The 14,934-nt window shown below is 24.7% G+C and overlaps 2 protein-coding genes across 7 annotated transcripts; both read right to left on the reverse strand.

The window, feature by feature from the left end:
- Positions 1-1,467: 1,467 nt before the first annotated feature.
- Positions 1,468-11,494, reverse strand: LOC123268661 (mucin-5AC-like). Of its 6 annotated transcripts, XM_044733955.1 has the most exons (10): positions 11,056-11,477; positions 10,748-10,875; positions 10,436-10,457; positions 10,083-10,367; positions 9,858-9,993; positions 8,144-8,263; positions 7,965-8,068; positions 6,804-7,277; positions 2,995-3,743; positions 1,468-2,964 (listed from the first exon to the last, which is right to left on the reverse strand). In XM_044733955.1, the coding sequence occupies exons 3-10, from the start codon at positions 10,448-10,450 to the stop codon at positions 2,376-2,378; spliced, it is 2,472 nt and encodes an 823-aa protein (XP_044589890.1). In that variant the 5' UTR covers positions 10,451-10,457; positions 10,748-10,875; positions 11,056-11,477; the 3' UTR covers positions 1,468-2,375. The 6 variants fall into 6 exon arrangements, with proteins under 6 accessions (XP_044589890.1, XP_044589891.1, XP_044589886.1 ...); XM_044733956.1 differs by lacking the exon at positions 2,995-3,743 and having other exon boundaries at positions 1,468-2,834; positions 11,056-11,494; XM_044733951.1 differs by having other exon boundaries at positions 1,468-3,743; positions 10,748-10,820.
- A 2,236-nt stretch (positions 11,495-13,730) lies between these two features.
- On the reverse strand, positions 13,731-14,649 carry LOC123268705 (transcription factor 15). The gene is made up of 3 exons (XM_044734032.1): positions 14,161-14,649; positions 13,829-14,099; positions 13,731-13,767 (listed from the first exon to the last, which is right to left on the reverse strand). The coding sequence occupies exons 1-3, from the start codon at positions 14,238-14,240 to the stop codon at positions 13,741-13,743; spliced, it is 378 nt and encodes a 125-aa protein (XP_044589967.1). The 5' UTR covers positions 14,241-14,649; the 3' UTR covers positions 13,731-13,740.
- Between the last annotated feature and the right edge of the window lie 285 nt (positions 14,650-14,934).

Below are 14,934 nucleotides of genomic sequence, written 5' to 3' on the forward strand. Positions count from 1 at the left end.
ATAAACAAATAGAAGGCACTCTATTGTATATAGTAAAAATTTATAATTATAAAAAAAGAAAAAATTTTATTCTAGGCCTTTTAAATTTTTATTTTTTCATAAATAATAATTATAATTAAATAAAACACAGGAAATAAATAAAGAAAAAAAATTAAACAAAAATATTTTATTATATTAATATTAATAATTATTAGATATTATATTATGGTTTTATATATTTTTTTTTTAATTATTTTTAAATAACAATTTATTATATTTAATTATCTTAAATATATAACGTGTTGCGGATAATCATCAAACTCTCTCTCTCTCTCTCTCTCTCGCTCTATTTTCTTTTATTTACCTTTAATTTTTCTTTTCCACGTTCAATAATGTTAATAATAATTTAATTATTGTTATTTGCTTGGAAGCTCACAGCCGACACGTTTTATTTTAATTATTTATTAATATCTTTTTAATTATCGTCTTTCTATCTACTCAACAATGAGATAATTATCATTTATCCAATCTCTAATCTTATTACTCCTTAATAATTATAATCATCTCAGTTGCTCTAAATAATAATTAAATTAATGACACAAAGAATTATATTATAAGTTAAATCATAAAAATAAACAAACTTAAAATTAAATGATTAATAAATAAACAAAATTCATTAAAGTTACAATTTTTAAGTACGTTGTTGTCTTTTCTTTTGCATTTGTTGTACAAATAATTACTCATTAACAGTGTCATAAATAAAGAAAATTAATCGACATGGCAGTGCCTTGAGCAACCATTTTATTTTTTTATATACTTTAATTTAATATAATAATTTACCAACTCTAGTGATTTTTTCAAGCAACCAAGTAAACGTATTTTATAATTATAATTTTACAATTGTTAAATATAACTTATACAAATTATTAATATTAATTTTTTACAATTAATAATATTAATAATTACATTCAAAAAAATTTTTTTTATTAATTTAATACAAATGTTTAATTTTCAAACAATTAAAAAGAATAAAGAGCCATTTTTAACGAAAAACTTTCTTATATTTTAATTTTAATTTTTAATTACATATTGTAATTAAAATAAATTGAATCACCAAGTAATATAAATTATTATACTACATTAATTTAAATTGTATATCATAACAAAATAAATAAACGGATAATTATCTCAATCCAACAATAACATTATTAAATAATTTTTTATATTTTTCAAAGCTAGTAATTACTAACTCCCATTTTTCAAATTATTTATTTTTAATGCATTTTTATTTATAAACGTTTGTTTTTGTCTTTGAACACATAACAGATCGCTCGTATTTTGTACGAATTAACAACGTTTTTTTTTTTTTTTTAATATTTATTATTCATTAAATCATTCCATTTAATATATTCCATTCCATATCTTTTATTATAATTATTATATTATGTATTTTCCATCACTAACTCAGCAATTAAATTATTTTTTTGAATCTCTAAACTAATCTAGCCTTGCTCGCGAGATTGGATATTTCTTTGCATTTTTATTTTTTATTTTTACTACTATTAGTAAACATTTTTTTAACGTTTGTCGCCGAGCCTACAATAATCGCTTAATTAATAAATAATGGAATTATTTATTTATAAATTAGTCGTCATATTATTATAATTCCGCAAACAATTTTCCTCCAAATATTATTAATACTTATTAATTTTTAATTATTTATTAATTAATCATTGATAAAGCGTGCCTTTTATACTGTTTTCATTCATTATAGCATTTTTTTATATTCAGAGCTATATTATTATTATTATTATTATTATTATTATTATTATTATTATTATTATTATATTTATCATTGTTATTAATATTATAATAATTATTGTTATTTATATTAAATCATTAATATTAACTAATAATCATCTTTAACATGCCGATACACGTCTTTTTTTAATTACTATGTGTATATTTATATATAACGATTCATTTAAGATTTAAAGATTCATTATTTTCTAAGCTGAGGGTATTATTTCGTCAATATACGTTATTAATATTTCGAACTATAAACAACTAAATAAATACTTATATCATAACATAACTTAACAAATTAAATAATATTAGTCAAATATTATTACGATATAAATAAACATTAAATTTAAATAACAAAAACAATAACCTAAATTAATAATTAATTAATACCCTCATCTTAAAAAAATGTACAACAAGAAACAACAACGTATGACGCACCAACAATAAAGATTTATCAATTTAAAAAAATGTTTTTTTTTTCTTCTTTTTTTTTCGAATTATCATTAATATTTTATGTATTATTAATAAATATAAATATTAATAATTAATAATTATTTATCAATAAATTATTTTAAACATTATCAGAGGTTTTAAAGTGTAAGTGCTTGTATTTGATGGCATGTATCACTAATTTGACTTGAGTCTTGTAAATTTCTAGGAGTACCTGGTGGTGTTAATGGCAAATTATTACGATTAACTGTCTGTTGTGCATCACCAGCTCCGCCTAAATTATCTTCACCAGCATTATTAGATGATGATTTACCACCAGCACTACAACTATTATTATTTTGCATAATACCATTCATTTTATATTTATTATTACGCAAAATAACACTTTGAGCACTTGACTGAGTTGAATTGTTGTATTTATCAGATTTATTACGTACTGATCCACTTGAGTTTTGTGTATTTCCATACCTTCTTTGCTGATTCTGCTGATTTTGTTGCTGCTGCTGCTGCTGCTGCTGATGATGATGATGGTGATGATAGTGATGCTGAGGCTGTGACTGCAATTGATTTGATGAATAACGGCTCTGACTGTAGAACACCTGGAGATTTTGATGGGAATAATTTGGAATTGGATGTGTCATTGGTGAGTATGGTGCTGGAGGTGGAGTTAATGATGATGAAGATGATAATGAAGTTGCTGTTGATGTAGTCACAGTTGTAGTAGTAGTTATTGATGTTGTAAGTGTAGTTGTTGTTGTTGTTGTTGTTGTTGTTGTTGTTGTTGTTGTTGTCATTTTAACGTCACTAGATTCAACAGCATTCGAATCACTATCATTTGATTTATTAACATACGAATTATTTATTTTTTTACGAGAATCGATATGACTTTTAGCAGTCGTCGTTGTCGTTGAAGTTGCGGTTGTCGTCGCAACTGCTGTAGTACCCGCGTTAACTCTACCAGAAGTTGCTGGTGAAGTAGCAGTAAAGGACCGGTTAGTCGTGCGGGAATAAGAATTGTAATTTCTTTTGTGCGAATTCACCCGATTCAAGGGAGGAAATTTATTGAATTTGTTGGTGTAATTTTGGTGTTGCATTGAAGGGAAAATATGTAAATTTTGATGTAATGGACGATTGAAGGAAAGAGATTTGTTTAGATGAACGTCACGCTTTGATGAATCGTATGACGTGTTTTGTATCATAGGAGTGGGTAGTAAAGAGGTAGGGTTGTAGGGGTTTGGAATGTAAACTGGGTGGTAAAGAATGCGACAGTGCATTGGATCCTCTGTTGATTCAGGACACAGAGACTGAGTTGATGATTGGGGTTGGAGAGCTAAAGAGTGTTGGGAGTGAGGGTGGTAAGGATACCGGTTTGCTAATGGATATTTTAGAGGCATTAAGGGTATTAATGGAGCTGGCGGAAGTGATAGGTGGTTTGACTCGTTGCCAGTTGATTGGGCCTGACGATGCTGTGACTGATGATCTGAGTGGCTCAATGTTGAGCGTGTGTCCTGCGATTTTCAGTTTTTTTTTATTTAGTATTAACGTTAAGTCTTTGTTATAAGAGTCGATTATTATCTATATTATTAAGAGAATAAGAAAAATTTTTTGTCCAGGATAGTCATATGATAAAATCGGTTTTTTTTTTTAGTGAAATTTAATGTCATTACTAAGGTTTTGACTTGAATTTGTGCCTTTTCAAAATTTCATACCATTCTCACCGATAGTCAATTTATGGTGATAAGTATTTAGGCTACATTCGAAAATGCTCTATTTTTAGATACATTCTTAAGAAATGACCTTGTATCTTGTGAACTATTTACATTTTTAAAAATATAAGCTCACCGCGACATTACTCTCATCGAGACCTTTCATTTGAGTACCCACATAAATTTTTCATATATTTTAAATATTATATATATATAGTGCGCGTCATTGATTCATACCGGTTAAAAATTTTTTGGTAAAATAAAAAAATCAAAATTTCGACATCTGTAAATAAAGAAATCAATAAAAGGAAAATCTTTATAAGCATCAATTTAAACAAAATTGAAAAAATAATGCACTGAAAATAAAAAACTCAAAATATCAATCACGATTAAAATAGAAATCAAAAATATCAGTAATTAAAATAATTACACTTTACAAAATAAATAATAGTAAATTTATAATAATAAAAAAAAAAGACAACAATATAATTGTATAATTTTAAAATTTATCAAATATAAATATAAACATTGAATAAAATAAAATGAACTGAATTCAGACAAGTCAGTAAAAAGACATTTGAATATTTATATTTATAAAAATATTGACAGTTATGAACATGCGAACTCTTAAACAATATACATCTATAAATATAAACTAGCAAATTTAGAAACCCGTAATTTTAGACATCTGTAAATTTTGATTTCTATAAATTCATAAATTAAAAAAAAATACAATTAAATATATAATTGCTTGCAATTTATGAGGTTATAAAAAAATATATTTGATAAATTTTAAAATTATACAATTATATTGTTGTCTTTTTTTTTTAATATTATAAATTTACTATTATTTATTTTATAAAGTGTAATTATTTTAATTACTGATATTTTTAATTTCTATTTTAATCATGATTGATATTTTGAGTTATTTATTTTCAGTGCATAATTTTTTCAATTTTGTTTAAATTGATGCTTATAAAGATTTTCCTTTTATGGATTTCTTTATTTACAGATGTCGAAATTTTGATTTTTCTATTTTACCAAAAAATTTTTAACCGGTATGAATCAATGACGCGCACTGTATATATATATATGAAAAATATATCAAAATGCGTGTGGGTACTCAAATGAAAGCTCTTGATGAGTGTAGTGTAATATCAAGATGAGCTTATATATTTACAAATGTCAATAGTTAAGAAAGTACAGTGCAATTTAACAGATATCTTGTGAACTATTGACATTTTTAAAGATATAAGCTCATCCCGATGTTACACTTATCGATACCTTTCATTTGAATACCCACATCAATTTTTCATATATTTATATATATTATATATATGTATATATAAAAAATATATCAAAATGCGTGTGGGTACTCAAATGAAAGCTCTTGATGAGAGTAACATCGGGATGAGCTTACATCTTTAAAAACGTCAATAGTTAAGAAAGTACAGTGCAATTTAATAAAAGTTATTATCTAATGAATCGAAATTTTTGATTATTTATAGTTCACAAGTCACGGCAGTCACATAGTGACTGCAAGGTTGCTAGTAATTATAATCCTTGGAAATTACCCATTTTGGGGCATTTTGTTCTTTGGAAATTTTTATCTGAGGATTGATTTTTTTGTATATCAAAATTTATTATTTAAAATTTAACGCTCTTTAAAAACTAAATGAATTAATTATCAATTTTTAAAGTTATTCTCAAAGTCCAAAAGAAAGAAGTTTTAATTTTAATTTGATTCAATTAAACGATAACGACTTAACATCTCAAGTGAAAAGTTTAATACCCTTTTCCAGAAGCTTTAAACTAAAAGAAGATCAATGACGTTAACTTTTAAATAACGAAAAAATATTTAAATGCATAAAAGTACTGTGACATTTATGCATTTCATTTTTGAGATTAAAAAAAAAGTTTTAGCGTAATTCTGCTGACTAAGAATGATTAAACTTTAGGGTAAAAAAAAAAAGTTATGAGTTGGATAATTTATTCGACCGAGTCATGATCATTTTAGTAGTCATACTTTTCTTAAATCATTCAATGATAAGCAAATAATTTTATAATTATATAAAAAAAAAAAAAAAATAAATTAAAAATTGAGCCTAGAGACTTGTTTACAATATAATACATATTGATAAAAGTTTATTAAAATAAAGTCTTCAAATAACTTTAGACTATTTTTTAAAAGTAGGTCAGAAAAAAATTTTCATTTTATCTCGGTTGTTTTTAAAGTTTATATTGAAAAAATTTTTCCATTTTTATAATTAACCACTCATTAGCTCGCTCAGGTTTTTATTGATTTTTTTAAAGCTAATTTTTAATTTTTAGAAAACCGATCTAATTTTTTTTTTTTATTTTTTTACACGACCAATATTTTCATTGTAATTTCATAATCAAGGTTCATAATGAATTATTCAAATTTTTGATAATTATTTTATAATAATTATTTGATAATAATTATTTTTGGCTTTCTTATTGGCTTTAAGAGAAAATTATAAGAGAATTTTTTTTTATAAAATTAAATTTTGAACAATATTTATTAAAGAAATTTTTTTATACCACCAATATTTTCACTGTAATTTCATAATTAATATTCACGATGAATGATTCAAATTTTTGGTAATTACAAAAATCAATTTTTCAATTTTGGCTTTCTTAATGGTCTTAAAAAATTATAAGAGAAATTTTTTTTTTAATTTAATTTTGACCAATTTTTTTTTTTTAAATATTTCAAAGAATTATTCTTATCAATCTTCAGATAAATATTATTTACCGCCCGAAAAAAGGGTCTCACTAGATATTGAAAGTCGTCAGGTGAAAAAATGAACAGTAGGAATAAATCTAAAAATAAAAAATTACCTCTGTGGGTTGATTTTGAGCATCAGAACTGGCGGACTGTTGGCAAGATCCATCGGTCGTATAAAGAAGCAGTGGTTGTTGGTCACCAATACTCATAGATCCGTGTTGCAATGTGTTACTTTGATGCTGCTGATGTGTATGCTGAGGTTGTTGTGTACCAGTAGTAAAACTATAATAAATATGATCCAATGATTGTGATCCGGATACAGGCGGCGGGACTGCTGCTGGAACTCCTGCTGGATGAGTACCAGTAGTATAATAGTGCGGAGCGGTTAGCGTTTGTAGTCCATGTGGTCCATTTGATGGTGGACTTGTTGCACCAGTTATACTGTTATTTCCACTGCTACCTCCTCCGCCACCTCCTCCTCCAGCGACTCCACCGCCTCCGCCATTTGGATTACCATTATTCGTTGTGTTACTCGTTGCATACACATACTGAGGTGCACCAGCTGCTCCCGTGTAATACGACTCGTACTAAAATAAATAACAATATTTCCCAATTAACTGCTTGTCTACTCGCTAATTAATTTTAAGTAGTTTACTTTTTGTTTTTATTTATATTATTTCTTATTTAAAAAAAAATAAATAAAAACACAACAAATAATTGGCAGCAGCGTAGGGCTAAAACAAAAGCTTAATAAAAAAAAAATTATAAGCTAATTATTTTTAATTATTAACTGCAATGTAACATTTACAGGTGATCCTGAGCATGCCTGTGTACGTGCTGGACCTTAATAAAAATAAAAAAATAGCTATCATGCTGACAAATAATAATAAATTTATAAAATAAATAAATAATATAAGTGATGGCTTATTTTATCTTTGGCTTGTTGGCTTGGTTTATTGTTTTTGTTTTTTTTTTTTTTTATTGGTAGTTATGTTTAATTGACAATCTTATTGTACCTTTAAACCTCAATACTGTATTGCGTCGAGAAGTACATAAGTAGGCATTTGCTGAGGGTTCGGTAGAAAGGCCGGTGGTATTGCTTCTCCCATCAGACCGTTTGTCTGTTTTATTATAAATTTTTACGTATAACAATTAACTATTAACCTTTTTTTTATCTACTGACCTTTATCTTAATTAAATACTTTACTTAAATATTTTACTTAAATTTTAAATTATTATTTTAACTTTTATTTATTAATTAGTGATAGACTTACAGGCATTGGAGAGTATTGATACTGTTGTGGCATGTAAAGTGAAGGTGCGGGACATGGATACATCATTGGAGCAAACGTTTGATGTGTTGATGCAGCTTGAGGTCCTGAGGATAAATAATTCATTGTGTTTTTATTCAGAATTTTTTAATCAGAATTTTTTATTACTGAGGGTTAATTACCAAAAACACTAGCAGCTTGATAAATAGCGGCTGGATCAGTTGGTGGTGCTAATGGATTACCAGGAGTTGGTGCTCCAGTATTATAAAATGTTAAACCATTTTGGTAAGGTAGTCCCATGCCTAAAATTTTTAATCAATAATTAATTATTAAATTGATATTAAAATTTTCTTTAATATAGAATCGTAAGAGTTTTTTAACAATTTGGTTCAAGAAATACGATCAAATATTCTATTATTATTAATTATTAATTTCTGAAGAGAAAAGCATCAATATTTATCTTTGGATAGTAGATAAACAAGAGAATATTTATTTAAATTAAGTAAAAATTATTTCAGTCAATTTAACAAGTTCTTGAGCTAAGATTTTCTAAAATTTTCTCAATAAAAGTATTTTTTTTTTCTCGGTGTACTATAAAAATGTTGTACTAAATTTGTAATAAGGGATTGACACATTTCAATTCAATGAACTGATGTCAATATGAGCAGCTAAATAATTTTCAGATTATGGTATAGGATAAATTTATCTGCTCTAAATATTTAGAACTAATTAGTCGGATTTTATGTCTCTTTATTGACATTAACAAAATATTGGCAATTGTGGAACCTTGATGTTACTATTTCAATTTATTGATCAAATTTATCGCTAATAGAAATTTGCTAATAAATATATCTGATATCCAAGTAATGATGTAAATATTTATTAAATATTATAATTGTAAAATATTTAAGGAGGATAGCCACTGTGAAATTTAAAAAAAAAATTTTTTTTTTTTTATTAAATCAAAGTTTATACATTCAAAAATATATATCTAGAGTTTTACATGAAAATTCCGAATATTTTTTGAGTTGTAGTCATTTTTGTAACTACTTTTTTTGAACTGGTGGGATCTGTAATTTGAATAAATATGAATCGATTTGCAACTTTTTTTTTTCGTATTCGTCTATTCAGTAGCTATAGTTTCACGTAAGGGATTTTGAAAATTTTGATTTTTAAGATTTTTTAGAGCTGTTTGAATCCAAAAAAAATGAGAAAAAAAAAAACAAAAAAATTTTTTTTTTTAATCCAAATTTTCAAAATTCGCCTTTTTTTTATCCTCAGTGGCTATCCCCCTTAATAAAGCCGCTAAATCAATTTAATTATAGATCGCAAAAAAAAAATTATAGAAATATTTTGTCATTTTTGATAAATGAGTCATACTTTAGTTTAGTTATTCCAATTTAAATATTTTTATTACTCTAATTGAGTAATTTAAAATATTTATATGAGTCTATGAAATATCATATAATTTTTAATGGAATAAATTTAAATATAAAAAAATGTATTAAAGCTTTAAATTTATAATAAAATTATTTGTTTAATTGCAATGAGTTTGTTTCAGTGCTGGGCATTTAAAAAATTTTTTTTATTTCAATGTCATTCATAAAATTAGTTATTTATACCCGAAAAATCTTAGTCACATTGACAAATAAGATTTTATTTTAAAAAGTGAAATATTAAAAAATATTTAATTAAAAACAATCAATAACAATAACTGAGCTCCAACTCTTTACCTCAGCAATTGATGTATCGAATTTCAATAAAAAAAAAATTAATAAAAAATAATTTTGATTAAATTTAAAAATACGCGATTAAATTTTTTCAAAGCTTAATGAAGCTTTGATAAATAAATAAATAAGAATAATAATAATAAAAATTGTAATTTAAAACAAATACCATTAGCATAATAGTAAGGACTTGTAGGCACAGCTGGAGGTGAACCTGAACTACCATCGAACGAACGATTAAAAGGCTGTTTTTTAATTGCAGGCGCAATATTTAGTTTCCTCTCTCTCAAAATAATACTCTCAGGCTAAAATAAATAATAAATATTAAAACTAATTATCACTTATAACAGTAAATATTGTTAAAAAATAAATAATAATTTAAAAATATAATTACCTCCTGTTGAAGCCGTTTGGCTTCAGCTTCGGTTTCAAATGTAACAAACCCATAACCCTTAGAGACACCAGCTCTGTCGGATATTATTTTAGTAGCCTTAACATTACCGTAAGCAGAAAATAATTGTGCTAATTCAGCCTCACTGGTACTCGCAGAAATACCACCAACAAATATACGATTAGGTACCAATGTACCATATTTAGGTGCTGACATTGCTTGGCTAGCTGCTGAAGCTGGACTTGAGGCAGGACTTGACCCCTCAGTACCTCCTGTTGATGCTGAACTCTATTTATAAAAATAAATAAAATATAAAACTCCTTATTTATTAAAAAAAATTAAAAAATATAAACTACCCAAATGTTTATCATTTCAATGCTAAAAAAAAAACAACGAAAGTTGAAATAAATGACTGACGATATTGTAAACAAATTCTTATTGACATTTGCCAGTAATAATCATAATAATTGAAATAAGTATTATTACTACTATGATTATTATCATTATAAAAAAAAAAGTAAAATAAAACTAAACTGTCAATATAAAGCTTTTAAAAGTGAATGAAAAAAACGTCATAGAAAAAAAATGTCAAAATAAAGCACGCAATGGCGAAAAATAATGACTGTAATAATTAAAATTAACAATTAATAATAATAACAATAACTTACCATGTTAAAAGTCCTGTCGGACTTTTTGGGCGAGCCCTTGCAGGATTTAAAAGTTGTTGTAAGTTTTATGATCCTGGGGATGGAATAAATAAAATGTCTCTTAGATGGTTGAAGAGAGAGAGTACAGACTAAAACCAAAAGCAAAAGAATATCACATATATTATATATATATATATATATATATATATATATATATATATATATGTATGTATATAAGTAGTTGAATGTTGGTTGATGGTTTGGTTTGCTCCCACGGGATTGTCAGAGCCCGGGGTTGTAAAACCAGACGTTAATAAATGATAACTCACTTGTAATTATTGTAATTAACAAACTTGCGTTGTTAATTTATTATCACACACCATCAGACATTTGTTGATGTAAATAAATAATTAATAAATAAATTATATATGTGGTGGTGAATGCCTCGTATTTTAAAATATACGAGAGGCCCCTTGTATACTTGCAACACACCTCCCTCTCTGGCACTCTTTGCTCCGTGCTCAGTACACTAACACTAAAGTCTGTCTTCCTCTTCTCTCTTTTAAAACTTCTCGCTCACACGTTTTTGTTCTTCGTTATGCGTACGGCCTACAAACACCAGACCACCTACCTGTGCCTGTGTTGCCTGTGCACCACCGAGTACGCTTGCTGTGTAAGAGTGAGTGAGCGCACTGTCTTTTTGTCTACCGTGTGCGCTTCTGGTTGCTGGTACTGGTGTGTTGGGTTAGTTAGCTACGAGGACTCACTCTCGCTCTCATTTTTTATCGCACACCAACCGACTCTTTTCTAATTGGTCTTTACAATAACAAGATGGCCGGGGGCTTACACGCGCCAATTTTTAATTTTGGTATTTATTGGAGGAGTGAAATTTTTTTTTTTTTTTTTATTTATAATACTGAAGTTAGCTAACAGCTGTCAATTTTTTTAATTTTTAATGAAAATTAACATGACACTGAAGTTGACAGACAAAAAATATTCTTAGAATTTTATGACAATTAAATTATTATAAAAAAAATTTAATTTAAAAATTTCACATGTGAAACTTAGTAAAAATTACAAGTGAAAATTTTTAGAAGCATTTTTTTATTGTAATTGATTTGGTATGAAAATTTTTTAAATTGACAGCTGACGGCTAGCTTCAGTATTATAAATTAACTTGGTAAATATTTAATCATTTTTGTAACAAATAAATTATGGCAAAAAAGCAACAATTAGAAATTTAAAAAAATTAAAAATAATTTTTTAGAACAAAATTTTTTGTTAAATAATATTAAAAAATAGTCAAGTGACTGCTAATATTAATGTCATAAATTTTTATAAAAAGTCAATCGCAATAAAAAGATTTCACTAACAATTTTTGTTCATTTTTACGTGTGGAATATTTTTATTAAATATTTTTTATGATAATTTTATTGCAACAAAATCATAAAAAAATTTCTGTTAGTTAATTTCAGTGTTTTAAAAATTTGTTTTTTATAAGGAAAAAAATATGAAAAGTTAAAGAAGATTTTTATTTTTAATTTTTAATTTTTGTTTTTAAGATTTTTAGGTGAAAAAAATATGATACTAAAATCAGCAAGCATCTAACAGTTTTTTTTTATTTTTACTGTAAATCAATCACAAAAAAAAATATTTTTAAAAAATTTTCACTTCTTATTTTTTATAATAATTGAGTTCATAAAAAAATTGACAAATGTCTGTTAATTTCAGCATTATAAAAAAGCTTTGAATGAAATTTTCTTTTTAATTTCTTGTAATAATTACTTAAAAAGAAAAAAAAAAATTATCTGATACTTTTAATTTCATAAATTTTTAATAATTCTTCTTAACTATTCTTTAAATATTCTTTATAACAAAAATTGATAATAAAAATATAAAAAAAATTTTTTGAAAAATTTATGACATGAAATTTATTTAATTTTTTTAATTCATACAACTAATTTTTTTATTAAAATAATAATAATATGAAAAAAAGCACTGGAAAAAAAATTTTTTTTTTTTTAAAGAAGAAATTATTAGTAATCATTTTTCAAAAACTACTGCATGATAATTTTAAAATGTTTCTGATAATTCTTCAATTAAGCCTAAAATCTAAATAAAATGTCAATACAGAACAAAAACTTTAATTTCAAAATGTATTCAAAAATTATTTCATAACTAAAATAAATATTAAAAAATTAAAAATCATAATGACTTGATCAAATTTATTTTTAATTATAAAATACATTTATATAGAAATTGTACTAATTTATTTGACGGCTACTATCTTATCAAGATAATTTCAAATAATTAAGTCATTATTTTCAATAATTAAAGAACACTTGTTTTAGTAATCAGATCGACTAGAGTATTGATAATTATTAAATATTTATATATAACTTTTAATGATGTCAAAAAAAAAATTCTAATATCTAATTACAGTTTTTAGTTAAACCAAAAAATAAATAATTATAAAAAAATTATAAAAGAATTGAACTAAAAAGAAATTGAAATTAGTTATATACTATTTAAATTGGTATTTCCATATATATTATTCGATTCTTTTTTTAGGTCTATAGATTTTTATTGTGTATTAATAAAAAAAAGTAAAAAAAGAAAAGAAAGGAAAGAAAATGAGAGCGAGGATTTGAAGAGTTTTACGATGATAAATGTTTTTAATGAATCGATCGACATACATATGTATGTCAGATAAGTATAAAGAAACACACACACATCTATATATATTCTTCATATATATATTCTTTTGTTAAGAAAAATGTCAAACGATGAAGCTACATTTTTTATTATTTTTTTTTTTATTCTATTTAAACCCAAGTAATCTTTTATTCTCATCAAAAAACGATTTTTCATACATTTCACTATTGTTCCTTAAAAATAAATACTTAAACACACTATTGTATTTTTTAAATTAAAACAAATTTGAAATTGAAGTATTAGCTGTTAATAAAAAAAATTCGCTTAGTCTATAAAATAAATATCAATTTTCTTTCTCTTCAATCCAATTTTTTATTTAGAAAATTCTGAAAGTTAAAAAAAATTAATATTCAAATACTATTGAAATAAAAAAACAAAAATACTCACTAATTTTTTTTGAGTCGCAAGGCAAAAAGTACAGACTTGTGATCTTATGTATTGCCCATCAAATTTATTGAATTCACTTAATGTTTTTTTATAATAACTATTGTTTTTTAAACATGGTTGATCATGAGCAGAATTAATTCCAGTTATCAAAATAGTGTCCAAATGAATGATATAACTGAATGCCAGTTTCAGTGTTTCTATTTTAGATAATTTTTTATCAACTGGTTCTGTCGGTATTAACATACGTAACGTATTAAATGCCATATTTACGCTATAAAAAATTATTAATTGTTAATTTTACATTTTATTTATTTATTACTCATCAATGTTACCTATAAGTACGGTCTCTTTCCCGCGTATTTGCATTACTTCTCAGTTTTATCGGTTCTTCCCAATTGTTATCTCCCGCCATTATTTAAAAATTTAAAAATCACAATTTTATTTTGATCACAAAATTTTATTTTTTTTATCTTATATTAATTTCAAATTTAAATTAAAAATAAAAAGTAATTTTAAAGAGATGTTTGTTCATCAAGAGTTAAAATATATATGAGCGCATTTATTAATTTTCTGTTTATTTAATATCTTTCTTATTCTCGTTGTTTTATATTTTTTGCTAGTTTATTTTATACTGTGGTAAGTAAAATGTAACACATAATATAGAGATGCACTGACAGTGGGTTTAGTACTACGAATATAAATAAAAAAATTAAACCACTTAACTTAATGTGACTGGCTAAAAAAACATTACATCTGTTAAACTAATTAAAGTGTTTTATTTATTACACTATTTTAAATTAGATTTTTAAAATATAGACACTAGGAATAATAACTAATTTATTTTTTGATTTATTTTTTTTTTCCTATTTTATGTTTGTATGAAATTTTTTCAAACTAAATATTTTCAAGATTTTTTTTTTATTTTTTATTATACAGCTCAAATTTTTTAGTTTAATTTTTTTCATAAAATCAAATATAATCAATAGTAAATTTTTTTTTAAGGGGAAACACCACTGTGACGGTCAAAAAAAAAGGTAATTTTTGGGATTTTTTTTTAACAGGGAAAATAAAGAAATTTAGGGATCGAATTTTTTATATTTTATTAA

The sequence above is a fragment of the Cotesia glomerata genome, linkage group LG7 (genome assembly GCF_020080835.1).
Source record: "Cotesia glomerata isolate CgM1 linkage group LG7, MPM_Cglom_v2.3, whole genome shotgun sequence".
NCBI lineage: Eukaryota > Metazoa > Arthropoda > Insecta > Hymenoptera > Braconidae > Cotesia > Cotesia glomerata.

Bases quoted from the DNA above. Each gene is read 5' to 3' on its own strand.
- LOC123268661 (XM_044733951.1), bottom strand. The intron at 9,994-10,082 runs GTAATTATATTT...TATTTATTTTAG, and splicing joins CCAAACGGCTTCAACAGGAG to CCTGAGAGTATTATTTTGAG. The intron at 3,744-6,803 runs GTAATTTTTTAT...TGAAAATCGCAG, and splicing joins CTCAAAATCAACCCACAGAG to GACACACGCTCAACATTGAG.
- LOC123268705 (XM_044734032.1), bottom strand. From the start codon at position 14,240: ATGGCGGGAGATAACAATTGGGAAGAACCGATAAAACTGAGAAGTAAT. The intron at 14,100-14,160 runs GTAACATTGATG...AATTTTTTATAG, and splicing joins GAAAGAGACCGTACTTATAG to CGTAAATATGGCATTTAATA. The intron at 13,768-13,828 runs GTGAGTATTTTT...TTTAACTTTCAG, and splicing joins TTGCGACTCAAAAAAAATTA to AATTTTCTAAATAAAAAATT.